At 56.9% G+C, this 21323-nt stretch overlaps 3 protein-coding genes across 9 annotated transcripts in view; 2 read left to right on the forward strand and 1 right to left on the reverse strand.

Moving 5' to 3' along the window:
- Nucleotides 1-21323, reverse strand: part of LOC144246641 (C-type lectin domain family 2 member D-like) — a 143109-nt gene that overhangs the window by 78031 nt on the left and 43755 nt on the right. The gene's annotated exons all lie outside the window — the stretch shown is intronic.
- On the forward strand, nucleotides 1337-18261 carry LOC146767007 (C-type lectin domain family 2 member B-like). Of its 6 annotated transcripts, none has more exons than XR_014956402.1 (8): nucleotides 1337-1439; nucleotides 2259-2485; nucleotides 2864-2962; nucleotides 3065-3243; nucleotides 3444-3544; nucleotides 3635-3784; nucleotides 13473-13616; nucleotides 17364-18261. XR_014956402.1 is itself a non-coding variant. In XM_085583946.1 (6 exons), exons 2-6 carry the CDS (start codon nucleotides 2326-2328, stop codon nucleotides 3747-3749), a joined length of 654 nt encoding a protein of 217 aa, XP_085440072.1. In that variant the 5' UTR covers nucleotides 1337-1439; nucleotides 2259-2325; the 3' UTR covers nucleotides 3750-4454. The 6 variants fall into 6 exon arrangements, 4 of the variants coding, with proteins under 4 accessions (XP_085440072.1, XP_085440070.1, XP_085440073.1 ...); XR_014956403.1 differs by lacking the exon at nucleotides 1337-1439 and adding an exon at nucleotides 1564-1625 and having other exon boundaries at nucleotides 17364-18070; XM_085583946.1 differs by lacking the exons at nucleotides 13473-13616; nucleotides 17364-18261 and having other exon boundaries at nucleotides 3635-4454.
- LOC146767008 (uncharacterized) lies at nucleotides 18665-21195 on the forward strand. Of its 2 annotated transcripts, none has more exons than XM_085583920.1 (6): nucleotides 18665-18761; nucleotides 19114-19493; nucleotides 19873-19971; nucleotides 20074-20252; nucleotides 20453-20553; nucleotides 20644-21195. In XM_085583920.1, exons 2-6 carry the CDS (start codon nucleotides 19181-19183, stop codon nucleotides 20756-20758), a joined length of 807 nt encoding a protein of 268 aa, XP_085440046.1. In that variant the 5' UTR covers nucleotides 18665-18761; nucleotides 19114-19180; the 3' UTR covers nucleotides 20759-21195. The 2 variants fall into 2 exon arrangements, with proteins under 2 accessions (XP_085440046.1, XP_085440045.1); XM_085583919.1 differs by having other exon boundaries at nucleotides 18718-18913.

Here is a 21323-nt window from a genome sequence, read left to right on the forward strand (position 1 = left end):
AGGCCGGCGGCGCAGCAGAGAATTCTCCGCAGCCCGGCGCTCCCGGGCCAGCCCTGCGGGCACCGCCGCTCCGGGCACCTTCCAGTGGGGATTTCCCTCCCAGCGGCTCAAGTCTCGCCTCTTCAGGAGCAGACCACGCAGTGCCCCCAGTGCTTTGCCGCTGGGAGCACTGGAAGAGATCCTGGAACACTGGGAGGGAACTGGGAGCACAGGGAATGCCAGGAGGGAGCTGGGAGGGAGAGTGGGAGCACCGGCAGTGGACAAGAAGGAGCACTGGGAGGGATATCAGGAGCTCTGGGAAGGAACAGTGCTCCCAGTTCCTGCCCGGTGCTGTCAGCATCCCTCCCGCTGCTTGCCAGGAAGAGGGACACTGGCAGGGAGCTGGGAGGGAACTCCTCAGCACTCTGCAAGGTGCAGCAGCCCCAGGTGTGACCAGTGAGGAGGGGGAAGTGCCCCCAGTCCCTCCTTAGTGCCCCAAAAAGGGGGCTAATGAGCAGAAAAGCGATTTAAATTGAGGGGGAAAAGCTTTTCTGTAATTTTGTTGGAATTGGAGAGAATCTCCAAGCACCTATGATTTGAAGGGTCTCAGCTGAAGGAAAACACACATTTTTCGTTATATAGGGTGCCTCCCTAGACAGGCAATCACCATTTCCCATGTTTTTTATGTTTAAATGGAAGGGGAATACCTTTATTGTACTGTTTGAATTGAGGGAAAGAGCTCCATTTTCATCAGCTTCAGGTTCCATTTGACGGCAAACACGGCTGTCCCTGGTCTGAAAGGGCTTCCTTTGAGAGGAAACCTCTTTACGTGCCATTGTAAGAATTCCATCGAGGGGGAGCCTCCATTTGAAGGGACCTTCACAGACGAAATGATGTCCAAAGGCCGCAGAATCGTCTTCGTTGAGGGATTGTGAAGACGAAACTGCATTTCTGTTTCCTCTCATTTTCAGAGGCGAAATTGAGGGAAAATCCCCCTTAATTCACTTTTTACTCGGGACTACATTGAGGGGAGACCCTCCTTAAGCATAATTAAGGGATCGAAATTGACAGGGAACCTCCGATGCCGCCGGACGCCCGGCACTGCCTGTGCCGCAGCCTAGCCCAGGAATCTCCGCAGTAATTCACAGTTTTGAGACCCAGAAGAAACTTCCTCCCACGCGGCTCCTCTTCTTATTAGTACATTTCCACTCCAGTAACCACGTCGTGACACAAGAACAAAACGGAAACCGCGGATCGCGACCGCTCCGCTGCCCCCGGCCCTCGCGCCTCGGGACGCGCTCCCCGCGCTGATTGGTCAAAATGCCAAAGCCCCGCCCACAGCGCTGAGGCTATAAAAGGCGGCCCCGAGCGGTGTCGGTCCGGGAGCGGAGCGGCGGCGGCCCCGGAGCCCGGCGAGGCGGCGGCCCCGGAGCCCGGCGAGGCGGCGGCCCCGGAGCCCGGCGAGGCGGCGGCCCCGGAGCCCGGCGAGGCGGCGGCCCCGGAGCCCGGCGAGGCGGCGGCCCCGGAGCCCGGCGAGGCGGCGGCCCCGGAGCCCGGCGAGGCGGCGGCCCCGGAGCCCGGCGAGGCGGCGGCCCCGGAGCCCGGCGAGGCGGCGGCCCCGGAGCTCGGAGGCTGCTCCGGCCCAGGTGGGACCCGCGCTCGGTTCCGCCCCACCTCGGGGCTCGCTGCGGGCTGGGGCCGCTGCTCGGGCGGGCGGTGTCCGTGCCCGGCTCGGGGCTGGCACGGGATGAACCCGAACGTGCCTCAGAGCCCAAAGCGCTGCGGGCGCCGAGCGGGGGCAGAAAGCGCCGCACGCTGCCCGCTCCGGGGCCGAGGCTTCTCGGCGCTGCGCTCTCTGCCAGGAGCCGCTCCACGGGCACGGGCAGGGAGCCAGAGCGGCTGTGCCGGCGCTCGGTGTCCCCGGGCTCCGAGCCGCCGGGGCACGGCATGCGGGGGACAATGGTGAACCCCCGGGGCTGCTGGTTCCTGCCCCTGGGCAGGCGGGCTCCGAGCCGCAGCTGCCCTGGGCCGGCAGCATCCGGCAGCTGCCCGGCGCTCTCAGCGCCTGTCCCGCACGGAGCTGGGCTGCAGCGGCTGCAGAGCCACAGGGGCCGGGGCTGCGGGGAGCGCAGAGCTCCCGGAGGCTGCGCTTGTCTCCGCAGCTGCTGCCGCAGCCCTGGGGAGCGGGGACAGCGCAGCCAGAGCCGGCACCGCCCTGCTGAGCCTCGGTGTCCCGCGGGGCCGGCACCAGCAGTGACCTCGCATCGTGTCCCTTTCAGGGTGCCACCACCGCGGGTGTAAAGCTGTTCCCGAGGCGATCTCCGAGAGGCTTTGTCAGCACTCCTGATGGGTCGGGAGCAAGGTGCTGTTTGTTCCAGGCAGAGAGATGAGGGCTGTGTGCTGGAGAAGGGTGAATTCTGCTCTGTTGATGGGCTTCAGAAGGAGCCCCTGGAGAATGGAAGAGCAATCAGTAATGTACTGAAAAGGAACCTCAGAATATGCCCTGGTGAGCAAGGCACCCCACTATTGCCTCTAGGCAGGGGACAGTGTCACCTCCCAGGGCCAGGGCTGGCAGGTGTGTGGCTGTTTCCCAATGTCTGGAATAGGCCTCGAGCTCTGCTGAGCCCTGTCAGTAGCTGGAACCAAGAGCCCCAGCTGCCCCCAAGGCTGTGCAGTTCTCCTGCTGCAGCCTGTCCCCACAGCTGTGTCCCTGGCTGTCCCCACAGCTGTGTCCCTGCCTGTGCCCAGGCTCTTGGCTCTCTGGCTGCCAGCTGAGTGAGGGGCACAGTGGCTGAGGGGTCCCTGCTGTGCTCCCTGGGCACGGGGTGAGCAGATTGCAGGGCCGGGTCTGGTTCTGGCAGCCAGCAGCTCTTTCCTGCTCCAGGTGAATGGTTCAGCTCCCGTCCCGTGCTCACGGCGGTGCTGATTCTGCTGCTCCTGGTGCTGGTGCTGGCTTTGGGGGTGGCCTTGGCTGTGCAGTCAGGTAAGGGAGGGGCAGCAGGCTGGCCCCAGCCCCTCGGGGCAGAGCGGGGACCCTGCTCCCTGCAGAGGGGAATCCTCAGACCTTCTCCTCTTCCCCCTCCAGCACCACAGGTTCCAGTCACACCTGCGACTCCGCAGTTGGTTCAGGGCTGTCCCCATGACTGGGTTGGGTACAATGGGGTCTGCTACTACTTGTCAAGGGATTCCAGCAGCTGGGATCAGGCTCAGGAACGGTGCTCGGAGCTCGGGGCCTCCCTGGCCATTCTCCAGGATGAGGCCATGGTGAGTGAGGGGCTGCGGGTGGTGTGGGGTGGCTGAGGGGAGCCTGGGGGTGCTCCTGGGCCGGGCTGGGTGCTCACAGGGCTGGGGGTGCAGCCCTGTGCCGGGGCCTTGCAGGGAAGGAGCCCCGGCGTGCGGGGGCAGCCCCGGGCACGGGTCCCCCCGAGGGGCCGGGGCAGCTCCCACTCCTCTCTCCTGGGCAGGATTTGCTCTTCCACCTCCGCGGGAACGTCGATTACTGGATCGGGCTGCGCAGACGGGGCGAGCGCCTGCACTGGGGGGACGGCAGCAGCTACAGCTCCAGGTGAGTGCCGGGGAGCCGGGCAGGGCCTGGGGGCACAGGGGCACAAGGTGTTCCCCTGGGAACCAGCGCTGTCTCTGCTCCTCCCTGCAGGGTTCCTGTCCTTGGCAATTCCCCGTGTGTGTGCCTGGCTGACGATAAATTCCGCAGTGAGATGTGCTCAAATGAGCGGCCATATGTCTGCAGCAAGGCCCAAGCTGCCCTGTGACAGGGCTGCAGAAAGGACCTTGTCCACGCTGGGCAGTGCCAGCTTCAGCTCTGAGCCCAGCCCAGGGCTGTCCTTCCTCAGCTGCACCCTGTGCCTTGCACGGACTCTCAGGGTCACCTCAGTGCCTGTCCATCCCCAGTGCCAACACAGTGGTGGGTGTTCAGGGGAAAAGTCTCTGCAGTGCATCCTGCCACTGATGCTGCCTACAGTTATTTGATTGTCCTTATTGAAACATGGCTGTCTCTTTACAATTTTTATAGAAGTTTGTTAAGGGATAAAATACTGTGCTGACGTGCTTGGCTATTTGCATATGGTTTACTTAATCTATGTTCCTATTGTACTGTTATGTTACAGGCCTATATGCATATTCTTGAGTTTGTGCGTACTCAAATATTTGTTTGAGTTTCAAGTTTTTTTGCTTGGTTTTAACCTTTGGCTTTTTTTCATGCTGCCTAGTAGATTAAGCTAATATTTGTTTTTCTTGTGGTTCTATCTTTTTGTATTTTCACTCTCTGATAGCAAGGGTCAATAATTCTTCTTTTTTTGGATGCCCTGGTTTCTGTTTCCATTATGTGAAAAATGCTTATTATATGGCTCTCTGCAGATAGTTACTATATGTATTATGTTATATTGATTAGTTGTTCTTCTGTAGTTAAGATGAAGATTTTAGTAGTTAAAATAAACACCATGTATGTGGGGGGGGAAGTTTTTTTTTCTGTTTTTTTTTTGAAATTAGATACTTGCTTTGAGGAACACCTAAGTGTTCCAAAGGAGAGGAATTTATGGCTTCTTATCAGAAGAAGCTAATTTCTTCAGGCCTTGCTCAGACTCGAAGATGCCATGGGAATTCAAGGAAACAGTTGACATACAACAGGCAGAGTTTCTTGTTTTAAATAGCATGTATGCATAACCATGAAGGATATATGAATATGTAACAAGTGTATTGTTTTAAGGCTGATTCCTTTGTTCACAAGGGATGCTTTTCGCGACTTAGTGTCCGAGAGCACCCGGACGTCCCTAATTCTTTGCTTTTTATTATCTTGTAATTGTCCTGACTCTAAACTTTATTATTCTAATTGTATTACTATTTTTATAACCATGTTATTATTATTAAACTTTTAAAATTTTAAAAACCAAGTGATTGGTATTTTTCACAATTATGGTAGCAGAGGATGGTTGCTAACACCTCTCTGCCGGTGCCTTAGGAGACTCAGAGTGAAGAGACGCGTCCTGCCCTGGTTGGGCAGCTTCGCTCTGTTCCCCTGGTGCTACCGACAGACGCAGGTTTTGATCCAGGGACAAAAGGAGACAATAAAACAAAGAAAAGGGAAAGGATTCCCTAAAACCGCAGTAATTAGCCCCTAAGATTAACGCATACGCGAAGAACAAAGACCCAAGGAAAGAGGATAGGTGAGTATTTGTTGGGATGGGGCCGATGGGGGGGGATGAATGGGTGTGAATGAGAGGTGAGCTGGTCATCCCAGACTTGCCAAATGAGAGCTGTAGTCTCCCACTCTGCGTTTCCATCTTCTTTCGCGAGAAAAACGGCCAGGAAAGAGACGAAGCGAGTGAAAACAAGAATGAGAGAAACCCCCCACCCCGGGGAAACTGGGACTGGGTCTCCGGGAAGGAGTGTGATACCTTGGTGTGGGGGGATAGGAAATGAAAATATAAAAAGAGGGTTTTCTTGACATAATTAATTGGGTAATTAAAAAGCAAAAAGAGAGTTTTCTTGGCATCGTTAATTGGGAAAAAATAAAAGGGTAAAAAGAGAAGGTTTTCCTTGGAGGGGCATAAATTTGCTGGGTCAAGAGATTAACATCCTAAGAGCACTCAGCGTTGCCGGATTGAAGGATATCCAAGAGAATCTGGGGTTACAGCTGGGTTGAGTGTGGAGTTGCGTTATTTGTATGTTTTATTATCCCTGTATTATGTATTGGTTTATTTCTTTGTACCCCCATGTAGAACTTGGTTTGTCCCCAGTTTCCCCGCCTTGTCCTCCCTTCCCGCCTCTCCAGTGGCTGTCCATCACCCTGGAAGAGATGCAGTCCTCCCCTTTACCCCCCCCCCAGGTGCCTTGTCTATCACTCGGTGTCCCTTCCCATCCATCCAGAAGCTTCTACTCAGGGCACCGGGTGATTGGGCGAGGGCCTGGGGCTCCCCCCATATCCTTCCCCCATTGGACCCCACCATATCCCCCCATCCCGGAGCCACCCCCTATCCCTATCCCCATTGGTCGTTGGATACCCCTCCCTTACAGTTTATAAGCCAGTGCAAGCACCTTGTGCTCGTTCCTGTTGGCTGGCACCGTTCTAGGACATTTGGCCCCGTTGGGCTACAATAAACTCGGACTTAGCCCCCAGCAGGATCCGCTCTTCATTTACCACCGTGAGGCTTGCTAGCGCTGCCCGGAACCCACAAAGGCACTCTCCAAACCCCAGCTGGGAGCGGCGGAGGGTGCCTCCATCGCCCGCCCTCGCCCCACAAGAGCTAGCCGGGGCTGAGACAAAGGGAACCGGGGCGGGAGCGCGGCAGCTGGCGCCCAACGAGCGGCCCCGTTTTTGCGGCGTTGGACCCCTCGTTTGAGGATTTTAGGGTCGTGCGGACCCGAAGAATCGTCCTCCTGGCCGTCAGCTTCCCCGGCGAGAGCAGACCCACGTTCTAGTGGGTGGCGCTCTCGGGGACAGGATCGGCAGCTCCAGAACGCACCGCCGGAGTCGATCCTCTCGCGGAGGAGTTCTACGATTGGTTTTTCTTTTCCACCCTTCCCTCTTGGACCCCTGTGGTTTGTGAGTATAGGGGCCCCTGGGGCTTTCCCGATCCTTTTTTGGTTGGTTCCTTTCCCCTAGGGTTTAGGGGAAGGATCCCTTTTTGGTGGGTTTCTTTTTCCCCGGGGTTTGGGGAAAAAATTCCTGGTTTTGGTGCTTCCCTTCCCGGGCGGGAAGCTTAAGGACCGCGACAAAGCCGGAAGTGTGGTCTTTTGTTTTTCATTCGTGTTTTCCCAATCGTAGGCGCTGCGGCACGATTTAACATCTAACAGCCATGGGTGCAAGGCTGTCCGTGCCGCAGAAGAGCATTTATTCCCAAGTTGTGGGTATCCTTTTAGTGGGGGGAATTAAGGTTAAAAAATCTGAAGTTAAGAAGTTTGTTCAGTGGTTGTCGCAGACTTTCCCCGACATTTTGCCAGCTAAATTATACCAAGCCCCCTTTTGGGACCAGGTAGGGAAAAAGATCCTGCGACAGTCGGATCTCTCTCTCTCCAAATTCACCCATTTGGCTCTCCAAATTCGCGATATAATTAAATACTGCTACGAAAGTCTGCCACAGCCAGCCGCAAACAAACCGATCCCCAGTTCGGCGGGTAGTTCATATAACCCTACTCCGCTTCCCTGTCCCTCAGCCCGCTCTCTGCAGTACGATGCGGTGGCCGCCGCTGCGGCAGAGCGCGGGGTGGCTGCTGTCGCTGCTCCCGAGGCTGCGGCTGCGGCAGGCGCTGCGGGAAAACTGCGGCAAAACTCTCCCTCTCTCCCGAAGTCGGGTATTATCAGACAGGCATCCCGGCATTGCCCGCAGGCAGATTCTGGCCCTTCTGAGAATACCCTAGACACCCCGCAGGGCGGTGCAGGCATTGTCTCTGCTTCTACCCGTTCCCCTTCTTCCCCGCACTGTACAGCCCCGTCCCGTAGAGACTCTTTTCGGTTTCAGTTATTCCAAACCCTCGAAGATCCCTCATCCCCTATCCACCATTCCCAAACCCCCCAAAATAGCTTCCCTTCTCCCCCCTTCCCCAGGACACAAGATGGAGGTGACCGCGTGGGTTTTCCCGCCACTCGTGCTCCTTCTTCCCATGATCCCTGTCCTCCCCCCTCCCATAATCCCTTCCGGCAGACCAACCCCTTTTGCTCCCCGGATTTCTCCGCCCACCTCCCTCCTCCACCCCCCATCAACTCCCCCTTCGTTGAATTATTCAACACCCCACCCCTCAGCTCCACCCCTGAGGAGGGGAGTCCCCACCATACCACTCCCCCTGCTCCAGACCACGCCTCGTCCCCTGGTTCCCACGACCCCACTTCCAGTTCCCACGCTTTCGGTTCCGGGGGGGGGGGAGCGTGGGAACCCCGATCCACCCCAGTCCCTACCTGCCTTCTCGGCCGCACCTGTCACCTGTACCCCGCGGCGGGGGGGTAGGCCCCTTGCACAGTGGTCCCCCATCCCCCAGCAGACCATCAAAGAGCTCTGCAAGGCCAAGAAGGAGTTCGGGATGGAAAGTGAATACTTCCGAGCTTATTAAAAGCAACCCTCTCCTCCAAAGAATATGTCCCCGCAGATATTCGAACTCTCTTCTCCTGTTTAATTACCCACGGAGAATTCCTCATCTGGGAGTCAGAGTGGAAGCGGGAGATCAGAGAGGTGTTACCTGACCTCTGGGCCAATGCAGATAGCTCTAGGGATGAGGATGGGGCAATAATATCCGTAGACCACTTGTGCGGGGGGGGGGATTGGAAAATGGGGACCAAGCAGGCGGAAAAAATCCCCAGAGAGGTGCTGCAAGTCAGCACTAGGGCGGCAGAAAAGGCGTTTTTTAAGTTAAGACCCAGCGGTACGGTTATTAACTTCTTGTCCCTGAAGCAGGAACCCCTAGAACCTTTTGTCGCGTTCGTGGATCGCTTGCATCATGCGATAGAGGCTCAGGTCCCGGACGAGAGGCTGCGAGAGGGGATGCTTGCCACAGTTGTGAGGCAGAACGCTAACGACGCGTGCCGGCAAGCCATCCTCAGTCTGCCCCTGGATCCTGAGCCTACCCTTCAAAGCATGCTGCAAGTCTGTGCGAGGAAGGTGACAGTTCCTGCTAAAGACATTCCAGAGACTCCTAAACCACCAACAAGGAGAGTGGCTTTTGCTGCAGCCGTGACACCGCCAGCCATCCCTTCTCCAGATCACCGCCCTACAGGAGCACCCCCGAGGGGACAACAGCACCACCAGGCCTGCAATCTATGTAGGCAGAAGGGACATTGGGCTTCCCAATGCCCGCTGAGGGACGAGTTTTTTAGGTTTAAACAGCAGCGACAAGAAAAGAGTGCCCCCAACTCGGGGGGAAAACAAAAAAACTGAGTCATCAGCGCAGTCCCTCCCTGCGCGAGGACATAAATATGGTGGGTTCTATAACATCAGAGGAGGGGAGGGACGACTACTTGCAATGCCCACCTGAGAACATTTCACTGGACTTGACACACCAGATTATGGCTGACAAACCAGCCTATATGAGGGAAGATGTGGATTTCATTCCCACTGCCTGGCTGGGTCGAAGCCTGAACCAGCCCAAGCCGATACTTAACATCGTATCTGGTTTCTCCCCATATAGGTTGGCCCTGACTGAGGCTCTGCACCTAAGGGACAGCGACTGGCACTCCATCGCTGTCGACACAGAAGACCCAGGAACCTGGAGGAACCTCCACAGTAAGTACATCGTTCTTGGGGACACAAAATTCACGCCTCTCAAAGTCACTATTGCACCATCCCTGACATCCAGGAACACCGAGCGATTAGTGGTGTGGCTGCACTGCCCCCATCCTCCAGTCTTCCTTCCCAAGGGCCAAATCATCGCCCAGGCTATTCCAGCATCTGGGCCCCCGGCACACCCTGAGGATCTATGGAAGAAGTCAGCGAAGAAGAGCTACCAGGTGTGCCAGGCCCAGGTCATAGGGAAGGAAAGACCAAAGCTCTCCTGCTATATGCGGAAGGATGGGGAGTACAAACACCTAAGCGGTCTCCTGGATACAGGGGCAGACGTAACAGTCATTACCGCACGGGATTGGCCGTCACGCTGGGAATTGCAAAACGTAGCGGGGAAAATTCAAGGTGTAGGGGGTTCTCAATTGGCAAAGCAATCAAAAAACATCGTAAAATTTGAGGGGCCGAACGGACAATCGGCTTATTTACGCCCGTTCGTATTAGATTACACGGAACCCTTGTGGGGGAGAGACCTGATGGCCCAGTGAGGGGTCACAATTGACATCCCGACCCCTCAGGTTTTTCGGGCAGCGGTCACTGAGGAGCGTCCTACCCGGAAACTTAATTGGCTCACAGACACACCAGTGTGGGTAGAGCAGTGGCCGCTCAATAAGCAAAAATTAAAAGCGCTTCGGGAGCTCGTGAAGGAGCAACTCGCCAAAGGGAATATCCAGGAAACAACATCCCCCTGGAATTCCCCCGTCTTTGTCCTGAAAAAACCTGGCAAAGACGAGTGGCGCCTCCTTCATGACCTTCGTGCCATCAACAACGTCATAGAAGATATGGGTCCTCTCCAGCCAGGGATGCCGTCCCCCACGATGTTACCAGAAAATTGGGAATTGGCTGTAATTGATATCAAGAATTGTTTCTTTCAAATTCCCCTACACCCTGATGATGCACCACGGTTCGCCTTCTCGGTTCCTTCCATCAACCGAGAAGCCCCAATGGAGAGATACCACTGGAAAGTTCTTCCCCAAGGCATGAAAGTCAGCCCAAGCATTTGCCAGTGGTACGTCTCTTCATTGCTGTCCCCTGTGCGTGCAGCCACCGAGGGCGTGATCATCCAGCACTATATGGATGATATTCTTATTTGTGCCCCCAACGGCGATTTACTTACACACGCGCTTGAACTGACAACCAGTGCGTTGGTTACTGTAGGGTTCGAGCTGCGAGAAGATAAGATTCAAAGAATGCCACCTTGGAAGTACCTAAGTTTGGAGATAAACAAGCGGACCATTGTTCCACAGAAATTGGCCATAAAAAATTCAATTCGGACTCTAGCCGACGTGCAGCAGCTGTGTGGGTCTTTAAATTGGGTGAGACCCTGGTTAGGTATTAACAACGAAGACCTAGCCCCTCTTTTCAATTTATTGAAAGGGGGGGAAGAGCCTAGTTCTCCCAGGGAACTCACTCCAGAGGCCAAAGCTGCTTTGCAGAAGGTTCAGGAGGCAATGTCTGCCAGGCAGGCCCACAGGTACGATCCGGGCCTGCCCTTCAGATTCATCATATTGGGCAGACTGCCACACCTCCACGGAGTCATCTTTCAGTGGGCAGACACCCTAGGAAAAGGCAAGGATCAGGACAAAAGGGACCCACTCTCCATCATAGAGTGGGTATTCCTGAGTCATTCACGATCCAAAAGGTTGACACGGCCACAAGAGCTGGTGGCAGAGCTAATCCGCAAAGCGAGAACGCGGATTCGGGAGCTGGCGGGGTGTGACTTTGATCACATCCACATTCCTTTGAAATTGGAATCGGGCCAATTCACAAAGGCAATGTTGGAACACCTGCTGCAAGAGAATGAATCATTGCAGTTCGCACTGGACAGCTACACCGGAAAAATTTCTGTTTTGAGACCGGCCCACAAAATTTTCAATTCGAAATCCAATTCACTCTGTCAACAAAACAAATTCAGAGCAAAAAACCCTTAAAGGCTCTAACAGTTTTTACAGACGCGTCCGGAAGGTCCCGCAAGTCAGTAGTGACTTGGAAAGATCCTCAAACTCAGCAGTGGGAGACAAATGTTGTTGAGGTGGAAGGATCCCCTCAAGTGGCTGAGTTGGCCGCAGTCGTTAGAGCTTTTGAGCGGTTCTCTGAACCTTTCAATTTGGTTACCGATTTGGCCTATGTAGCGGGTGTAGTGTCCAGAGCACAGGATGCAATCCTGCAAGGTGTCTCCAACGATGCCCTTAACAGGTTGCTCTCAAAGCTGATAAGGCTAGTCTCCCACCGAGAGCAACCGTTTTATGTGATGCATATCAGGTCACACACCGACCTGCCGGGGTTCTTGGCCGAGGGCAATCGGCGTGCCGATTCCCTCGCTGCTGCCCCTGCACAGCTGGCGCCGCTCCCGGACAAGTTCCAGCAAGCAAAGATCAGCCACCAGCTTTACCACCAAAATGCGCCTGGTCTGGTCCGGCAGTTCCATCTAACCCGGGACCAGGCCAAGGCCATTGTGGCCACATGCCCGTCCTGTAAGTCGCTCCCTCTACCATCGGTGAGTGCAGGGGCTAATCCTAGGGGTCTGAAGTCCTGTGAGGTGTGGCAGATGGACGTTACTCATATCCCCTCCTTCGGGAGGATGAAGTACGTCCATGTCTCCGTGGACACCTTCTCTGGAGCAGTTTTCGCCTCTGCCCACACAGGGGAGAAGGCCAAGGAAATAGAGAAACACCTGATACAAGCCTTCTCCATGCTGGGCGTCCCAAAACAGATAAAAACAGACAATGCCCCCGGGTACACGTCCAAGGAATTCGCAGGCTTCCTGCAGCAATGGGGAATAGAACATAAAACTAGCATCACCTATTCCCCGACAGGTCAAGCCGTGGTGGAGAGGACTCATCAAAGCATCAAAAGGATGCTTAAACAACAACAGTCGTCAGCTAAAAATGAGTCCCCCCAGGTTCAGTTGGCGCGGGCCCTTTTTACCATCAATTTCTTAAACTGTTCCTTCGAGTGCCTCAACCCCCCCATCGCGAGGCACTTTAATTCCTACGAGCAGAGCAAGGTCAGGGAAAAGCCACCAGTTCTCATTAAAGACCCTGAGACCTGGCGGCAGGAAGGACCCTATGACTTGGTCACCTGGGGACGGGGGTACGCTTGCGTATCCACGCCCTCAGGCCTGAGATGGGTCCCTTCCAAATTCGTCAGACCATATGTCCCTAAGACCCAGAAGAGAAAACCGGACAGTCCTCAAGTTGGGTACGCCGCCCTCCGACGGCGGAAAAGGTCCCCCTCACCTGATCCCCCCCTCTTCCCTGGGATTCTCTGTTCCCCTTTGAGTTAGACCTCCCCTACCTCGACTATTAATTTCAGTTGCTTTCTAAAGAAACAGGACTTTCGCTGCTGCTGGGACTCATTGTGTTTATTACAAGCTTTAACATAGTGATGAACTGGAACCCTTGAACAAGGAAGGGTTCCAAGAAGAAGAACTTCCTGAAGAAAACAACATCTAGTTTCAAGATGAGCCCAGAGACTGTGCAGCCCCCATTTAAAGACTCATGTTGCCCATTTCCCCTTTCTTTTTAAACAAAAAAAGGAGGAGATGTGGAGTTGCGTTATTTATATGTTTTATTATCCCTGTATTATGTATTGGTTTATTCCTTTGTACCCCCGTGTGCAACTTGGTTTATCCCCAGTTTTCCCGCCTTGTCCTCCCTTCCCGCCTTCCCAGTATCTATCCATCACCCTGAAAGAGGCATTTTACCCCCCCTGGGTGCCTTGTCTATCACTCGGTGCCCCTTCCCATCCATCCAGAAGCTTCTACTCAGGGCACCGGGTGATTGGGTGAGGACCTGGGGCTCCCCCCATATCCTTCCCCCATTGGACCACACCATATCCCCCCATCCCGGAGCCACCCCCTATCCCTATCCCTATCCCTATCCCCATTGGTCGTTGGATACCCCTCCCTTACAGTTTATAAGCCAGTGCAAGCACCTTGTGCTTGTTCCTGTTGGCTGGCACCGTTCTAGGATATTTGGCCCCGTTGGGCTACAATAAACTCGGACTTAGCCCCCAGCAGGATCCGCTCTTCATTTACCACCGCGAGGCTTGCTAGCGCTGCCCGGAACCCACAAAGGCACTCTCCAAACCCCAGCTGGGAGCGGCGGAGGGTGCCTCAATCACCCACTCTCGCCCCAGAGAAGAGCTAGCCGGGGCTGAGACAAAGGGAACCGGGGCGGGAGCGCAGCAGACCTTGTCCACGCTGGGCAGTGCCAGCTTCAGCTCTGAGCCCAGCACAGGGCTGTCCTTCCTCAGCTGCACCCTGTGCCTTGCACTGACTCTCAGGGTCACCTCAGTGCCTGTCCATCCCCAGGGCCAGTGCTGGGCTGGGTGTTCAGGGGAAAAGTCTCTGCAGTATGTGGGAGTCAGATTCAGTCGAAGGAAGGAACTGAGAGTTTCTATCCAGGCGGAGGCCTAGGAAGGAGTTGGGAAAGAATGTAAATAATTCTTTATCTCTCTTGTTTTCCACATTGTTTATAGTTATGTTCTATCACTGTGCGTCAAGCACTCTGCACCAATGGTGGTGGGTTGTTTTCACTTCAGAACCAATGGATTTGGTCCTTGTGGATCTCTGTATATAAGAGCAGTATATTTTGGATAAACGGAATTTTACTCTCACAGCTTTCTGAATCAGATCCTCTTCATTCCCGTCCTGCCTTGACAACAACATCTGGTTACCACTGACATGGAATTACACCTTACCCTGAGGAACAGGGTCTGGTGTATCCCGATGTGGGCCCGGCACCCTGCCCTGAAGGGACAGGGTCTGGTGACCTGAAATGGAATTGCAGCCTCCGTAGCAGACCTGAACCTCAGCATTTTGCGTGGGGTCTCCTCTGGCGCGGTTCCACGTTTATAGCCTGGAGGCTGTGAACGGACACCTCTGCCTTCTTAAGAAAGGTAACGCTGGAAGTCCACGCCTTCTGGAGAAGGCTGGGTCCTGGTTGGACCGTGGACTGGCTCTTAAGACTCCGGAACTGAGCGGGGCGGGTTTTTCCCTGGAATAGCGGACTGTTGGACTCTTGAAGTTGACATCTGCTAGGGAAAGGTTCCCTAAAAATGGGAAACCAGACATCGGCGGTTGAGCAAGCAGTCTCGACTGCCTGGCGAGCCAGCATCCCTCTTATCAGAGCTTGGCTTTCTGAAGAGGACCTGATCAGACTTTTGTGTTGGGCTCGAGACTGGGCATTTTCTGTAAATCCCAGATTCCCCTTTGATCAGAAGGTCTGGCTCAACCTTGGACGCTGTCTCACGGTGCAAATGCGCAATGGAGACACCGCTGCGTCCGACCTGGCTGCAATTTGGGCGGGGATCGATATAACCTTGTACACAGACATGGATTCTGACCGGAACGTTTCGGGATCCCGGAGGCGGACCGCGCTGCAGCCCGGGCGGCGGCGGGCTGTGCGGGCGCACCCTGCCCAGAGCGCGGTGCCGCTGACACCGCCCGCCCCTCCCGAGGCAGCCGGGGTGCCTCTGCCGCAGCTCTCAGCTTCAGCACAGCCGTGGGTGCATGGACTGCGCGGGGCGGCCCCGGGCTGGCGGAGCCGCCGCCGCCCGCGGCCCCGCAGCCCCCCGCTTTCCAAACTGCATTTGCGGGGGGCTGGAACTGCCCGCGGCGCCGGGCGCAGCCGGGGCGGATGCTGCCCCCCATCTCCTTCGCTGATGGAGCCGGCACAGACGGCGATGCAGCCTTTGGTCCATCCCCTGGCACGCCCACCACCGCCCGCAGGAATTCCGATCGTGCCGGCGGGACAGGCTTTGCCTCCCAGTCCGCCCCTCTGCACGTCATGCGGACTGGTTGATTTGATTTCATTTACGATGCCGGCATCTGCTGCTCAACAGCACGTTTTGAGCGGGGCACCCGTGTTCTTCTCCGCCCTGCCCACTGTGGGATGGACTCCCTTGCCGGAGGTGGTGCCTGCCTTCTACACCACCCCTGCCGTGGAGCCACCCCTGCCGACAGCAGACTTCGCTGTCACGCCCACCGCTGCTCCGGCAGCAGCGGCGGCCTTGACTCCGCCCGCCCCGGAACACCGGCGTCACTCCCGGGAGGAACCGCCGCAGCCGCGGCGCTGCCTGCTGCATTCCGGCGGCAAGAGCCGCCGCCGCCGCCGACCTCGGGACCGGCGGAAGAGCCGCGGCCGCCGCCGCCGACCTCGGGACCGGCGGAAGAGCCGCGGCCGCCGCCGCCGACCTCGGGACCGGCGGAAGAGCCGCGGCCGCCGCCGGCCCCGGCCCCGCCGGGAGATGCGGCCGCGGCGCCGCCCCGCGGGACGCGGCGGAGGGGCGGTCACAGCGCGCAGCGGCTCCGCCGCCGTGGCCCCTGGAGCGGCTCCGCCCTGCGGTCCCGCGGCCGAGAGCCCCGTGCTGGACAATGGGTCCAGCCGTTCGTCCCCTCGACTGTACCGAACTCTGCCCCTCCGAGGGAGAGCCGGCGGCGGGGGGACACCGGCTTGGCCAGCGGCAGCGCCACTGCTGCTGGTCCCGGAGCTGGGAATGAGGGGGGCGGGGTCGCGGATCAGGGAACTGTGAGGGGACAGGAGAGCAGCCCCTTGTATCGGGCGGGCGTGGGTGGTGCAGGGAGTCTCGGAGCCCGGGTGAAATTCTCTATTCCCGGGGAAACAGCCCGTTCTCGCGCCCTGCGCGTCCTGCTCTGGTGGTTCGCAGAGCGGGATGCCGAGGAGCTGTAGAATAAACCATGGCTGAGCGGGGTGGAGGAAGGGCGGAAACTCCGAGGAATTGCTGGGTTTCCCGCACCCTGTTGGGAACGTGCACTGATGTGTGAGGGTGGGAGAGGTCGCTCATTTATCAGCGGTCTTGAAATGTCCCAGGGACCCCAAATTCAGGGGCTCCAGGAGATACCAAAGAGAAGCTGGGGGCCCAGCTGGGTGACTCTTGGCTCAGCGGAGAGTCTTGGCTCGCCCCGGCCGGGTTTGGGACACATGGCCCTGCCCACGGGGCCAGGTCCTCCGCCTTGCCCAGCATCGCTGGGTCCCAGAGCCCGCCGCTGGCTCTTCAAAAAAAAAAAAAAAAAAAAAAAAAGCGGAAAGAGGAAAGAGCTGTGTTTTCACTAACAGCTCAAAGTACTGGGAAGCCACGAATCAACATCAGCCCAAGTGATTGAATTAAGGGCTGTGGCCATGGCATTTCAGAGATTTCATGGCATTTCAGAAGTTTCTCAAGTGTTGTGAATTTGGTCCTTTCTGAATTGGGTCAATTTCACTCAATTGTTTTGAAAGCCTTGAGGATGTAATTTGGATCTGAATTCAATTTCATCACTCAAGCTGTCCTTTGAGGACATGATTGCATAGGCAGAGCCTTGCATGATTCTTCTATTAAGTGCACACACCTTGCAAAAGTAATTCTGATGAATGCCAATCAAGGCAAACCTGCTGCACCTTACTGGCTGGGACAAATCCCAGAGGCCTAAAGGCTTTGCAGCTCTGGCAAACAGATGTTACTCATCTTGCCAAATCCAAATTTGGCTGATTTGGGTATGTGCATGTGTTGTAAATACCTTTTCTGTCATGTCATACTCACACTGGGAAATGGGTTTTGACAAGTTGGACTGCCAGTCTTTTGACAGTCTGACAAAGAGTTGTTACCATCTTAGAGTTGGTAACTGATTCCTTGAAAACTATAAGTTTGGAAGCTCTTTGACCGATCTGAGCCAAAATCCAATGAGGTTTTGAATTATCAACTAGTGAACCTCGGAGTCGTGTTTGTCCTCTTCTTTGTAAGGTGTTCTGACAAACACCGCCTCCTTCTTGAAACTAAAAAGGCGGACATGTGGGACTCAGATTCAGTCAAAGGAAGAAACTGAGAGTTTCTATCCAGGCAGAGGCCTGGGAAAGAGCTGGGGAAGAATGTAAATAATTATTTATCTCGTTTTTCACATTGTTTATAGTTAAGTTCTATCACTGTGCATCAAGCACTCTGCACCAATGGTGGTGGGCTGTTTTCACTTCACAACAAATGGATTTGGTCCTTGCGGAGCTCTGTATAAAAGAGCAGTGTATTTTGAATAAATAGGAGTTTTACTCTCACAGCCTTCTCAATCAGATCCTCTTCATTCCCGTCCTGCCTCAACAGTGACAGCAGTACATGCTGGGACTGGTGCTGCCTGGAGTGAGTGGATTGCCCTCCTGGCACGAGAAGCTCCAATGGGAAATCCAACCGACCCCGGGAGCCCAGCGCAGAGGCGCTTGCTGTGCTGTGGGGGGAGGCTGTGCTTGTGCGAGCAGCCCCCGAGCGGGGCCCTCATTCCCCCGGTGCCCGCGGGCCCTGTCCCCCCTGCTCGGTGCCGCTCCTGAGCTCGCCTCTCCCTGCCCTGCTCAGACCCGGCTGCCGCCAGCGCCCCTGCCGGCCGTGCCCGGAACTGCAGCCGCGGGGAAAGTGCCGCGGCCGAGCGGGGCCGGGCCCGGGTTTGTGTCCGCGCGGGCCGCGCTGCGGGCGGGGCCGGCTCACACTTGGCTGCGGTGTTGTAGTTTCTTCTACTAATAAAGGATTGTTATTTATATTCTCATATCTTTGCCTGATAACCACTTCATCTCAACATTTAATTATTTGGAGGTAGAGGGTTTACATTTTCCATTGCAAGGGAGACTCCTGCCTTCCTTAGCAGACTCCTGCCTTTGAAACCAAAACAACCACATCCCTCTGTGGCACCGTGCGGGGGGGAGGGAGGGAACTGGGAATAAAGTAGAGCCCAGGAAGGAGAGACCAGCGTGGGGTGGGTGCATTTTTAGGATTTGGGACACTTTTCATTCCCTTGCTCTGATTTGTTTGATAATAAATTCAATTAATTTCCCCAGTCCAGACCTCAATCCTCCGTTATGCCCATGACGGGTGAGAGTTCTCTCGCTGCCTTTACTGAGCCCCTCGAGACTTTCCTGCTGTGTTCTGTACCTGCCCAGGGGCAGGGGGAGAGACATAGAACGGTTTTGCTGGCCCCGGGCACCTGGCCTAGCCCAGACCAGCCCCAGAATCCGTGCCATAAGCCAGTCCTTAGAACCCCAGAAGAAACTCGTTCCCACGGTGGGGTTCTTGCTCAGCCAGTTCACGGAAAACGAAGTGACGTCTCTGCCCCCCCAGCCCCTCACCACCCCTCGCTGCTTTCCCCACTGCTTGGTCGAAACCCCGCTCACACCGCTTCGGCCACGAGTGACGGCGGCGGCCCCGCCCCTGTGTGAGGAGGGGCTGGAGCCGCAGCGAGCGAGCGAGCGGAGGGAGGGAGCGAGCGAGCGGAGGGAGGGAGCGAGCGAGCGGAGGGAGGGAGCGAGCGAGCGGAGGGAGGGAGCGAGCGAGCGGAGGGAGGGAGCGAGCGAGCGGAGGGAGGGAGCGAGCGAGCGGAGGGAGGGAGGGAGCGAGCGGAGGGAGGGGAGGGAGCGAGGGAGGGGAGGGAGCGAGCGAGCGGAGGGAGGGAGCGAGCGAGCGGAGGGAGGGAGGGAGCGAGCGAGCGGAGGGACGGGAGGGAGCGAGCGAGCGAGTGAGTCAGTGAGTGAGTTTGTGTCACTGCGGAGCGGCGGCGGCCCCGGAGCCCGGCAGGCGGAGGCGGCTCCGGCACAGGCGGGACCCGCGCTCGGTTCTGCCCCAGCTCGGGGCTCGCTGCGGGCGGAGGGGCCGCGCTGAGGGCCAGGGGGGTTCTGGTGAGTTCCTTGTGCCGGGTTCCGCCGGGTCCCCCTGCGCTGGGATCGCGGAGGGAGCGGCTGCCCGCGCTCTCCTCCTTGCCCGGATCGCTGGGGACGAGCCGGGGCCGCAGCAGCGACCAGAGCCGGCACCGCCCTGCTGAGCCTCGGTGTCCCGCGGGGCCGGCACCAGCAGTGACCTCGCATCGTGTCCCTTTCAGGGTGCCACCACCGCGGGTGTAAAGCTGTTCCCGAGGCGATCTCCGAGAGGCCTTGTCAGCACTCCTGATGGATCGGGAGCAAGGTGCTGTTTGTTCCAGGCAGAGAGATGAGGGCTGTGTGCTGGAGAAGGGTGAATTGTGCTCCACTCATGGAGTTGTGAAGAAGCTCCAGCATCTCCAGGAGGGACGAGCAGCCAGGGTTCCACACCTGCCTGGGGCACAAGAAGCCACTTGGCATGAGCAGGGAGATGCCATTTGTGAGTGTGAAGATGTGGAGAATGGATTCTGCAGCAGTGGTGGGAGTGTGAGGGAGCCCCTGGGTCCCCAGGGCACATCAGCAACCAGCAATGAACACAAAAGGATCCTCAGAAGATTCCTGGGTGAGTGCAGGGCCACCCCTGTGGCCTCTACGGAGACGACAATGTCTCCTCCCAAGGCCAGGGCTGGCAGGTGTGTGGCTGTTTCCCGATGTCTGGAATAGGCCTCGTGCTCTGCTGGGCCCCGTCAGTGGCTGGAACCAAGAGCCCCAGCTGCCCCCAAGGCTGTGCAGTTCTCCTGCTGCAGCCTGTCCCCACAGCTGTGTCCCTGGCTGTCCCCACAGCTGTGTCCCTGGCTGTGCCCAGGCTCTTGGCTCTCTGGCTGCCAGCTGAGTGAGGGACACAGTGGCTGAGGGGTCCCTGCTGTGCTCCCTGGGCACGGGGTGAGCAGATTGCAGGGCCGGGTCTGGTTCTGGCAGCCAGCAGCTCTTTCCTGCTCCAGGTGAATGGTTCAGCTCCCGTCCCATGCTCACGGCGGTGCTGATTCTGCTGCTCCTGGTGCTGGTGCTGGCGTTGGGGGTGGCCTTGGCTGTGCAGTCAGGTAAGGGAGGGGCAGCAGGCTGGGCCCATCCCCTCGGGGCAGAGCGGGGTCCCTGCTCCCTGCAGAGGGGAATCCTCAGACCTTCTCCTCTTCCCCCTCCAGCACCACAGGTTCCAGTCACACCTGCGACTCCGCAGTTGGTTCTGGGCTGTCCCCATGGCTGGGTTGGGTACAATGGGGTCTGCTACTACTTGTCAAGGGATTACAGGAGCTGGGATCAGGCTCAGGAACGGTGCTCGGAGCTCGGGGCCTCCCTGGCCATTCTCCAGGATGAGGCCATGGTGAGTGAGGGGCTGCGGGCGGTGTGGGGTGGCTGAGGGGAGCCTGGGGGTGCTCCTGGGCCGGGCTGGGTGCTCGTAGGGCTGGGGGTGCAGCCCTGTGCCGGGGCCTTGCAGGGAAGGAGCCCCGGCGTGCGGGGGCAGCCCCGGGCACGGGTCCCCCCGAGGGGCCGGGGCAGCTCCCACTCCTCTCTCCTGGGCAGGATTTGCTCTTCCGCCTCTGCGGGAACGTCGATTACTGGATCGGGCTGCGCAGACGGGGCGAGCGCCTGCACTGGGGGGATGGCAGCAGCTACAGCTCCAGGTGAGTGCCGGGGAGCCGGGCAGGGCCTGGGGGCACAGGGGCACAAGGTGTTCCCCTGGGAACCAGCGCTGTCTCTGCTCCTCCCTGCAGGGCTCCTGTCCTTGGCAATTCCCCGTGTGTGTACCTGGCTGACGATAAATTCCGCAGTGAGATGTGCTCAAATGAGCGGCCGTATGTCTGCAGCAAGGCCCAAGCTGCCCTGTGACAGGGCTGCAGGAAGGACCTTGTCCACGCTGGGCAGTGCCAGCTTCAGCTCTGAGCCCAGCACAGGGCTGTCCTTCCTCAGCTGCACCCTGTGCCTTGCACGGACTCTCAGGGTCACCTCAGTGCCTGTCCATCCCCAGTGCCAACACAGGGGTGGGTGTTCAGGGGAAAAGTCTCTGCAGTGCATCCTGCCAGCGGTGCTGCCTGGAGTGAGTGGATTGCCCTCATTACATGTGAGGAACACAGCTCTCTATTCACCCTTCTTATAAAAGTTTTTATACATACCTTTCATATAGACATAGAAATTATTTTATAAATATTTTAAAAGTTTATATATTATGACTTTACATTAACATGTTCTTTTGTTTGGTTTTAACCTTTGACTTGTCTTCATGCTATCTTGTCTAATTAAATGAATATATTTTATGTTTTCTTGTGGTTCTGTCTTCTTGTATTTTCACTCCCTGATAATGAGGGTCAATAATTCTTCTTTTTGTTCAGCACTCTTGTTTCTGATTCCATTATCGTGTCTTTCAGATAAGAAAGTCCCCAAATATGGGAAATCA

The sequence above is a fragment of the Lonchura striata genome, chromosome 6, assembly GCF_050655825.1.
Source record: "Lonchura striata isolate lonStrDom1 chromosome 6, ASM5065582v1, whole genome shotgun sequence".
Lineage (NCBI taxonomy): Eukaryota > Metazoa > Chordata > Aves > Passeriformes > Estrildidae > Lonchura > Lonchura striata.

Coding starts and splice junctions, on each gene's coding strand:
- LOC146767007 (XM_085583946.1), top strand. CDS start 2,326: ATGGGTCGGGAGCAAGGTGCTGTTTGTTCCAGGCAGAGAGATGAGGGC. Junction 2,486..2,863: donor GAACCTCAGAATATGCCCTG/GTGAGCAAGGCA, acceptor TTCCTGCTCCAG/GTGAATGGTTCAGCTCCCGT. Junction 3,545..3,634: donor GGCAGCAGCTACAGCTCCAG/GTGAGTGCCGGG, acceptor TCCTCCCTGCAG/GGTTCCTGTCCTTGGCAATT.
- LOC146767008 (XM_085583920.1), top strand. CDS start 19,181: ATGGATCGGGAGCAAGGTGCTGTTTGTTCCAGGCAGAGAGATGAGGGC. Junction 19,494..19,872: donor GATCCTCAGAAGATTCCTGG/GTGAGTGCAGGG, acceptor TTCCTGCTCCAG/GTGAATGGTTCAGCTCCCGT. Junction 19,972..20,073: donor GGCCTTGGCTGTGCAGTCAG/GTAAGGGAGGGG, acceptor TTCCCCCTCCAG/CACCACAGGTTCCAGTCACA.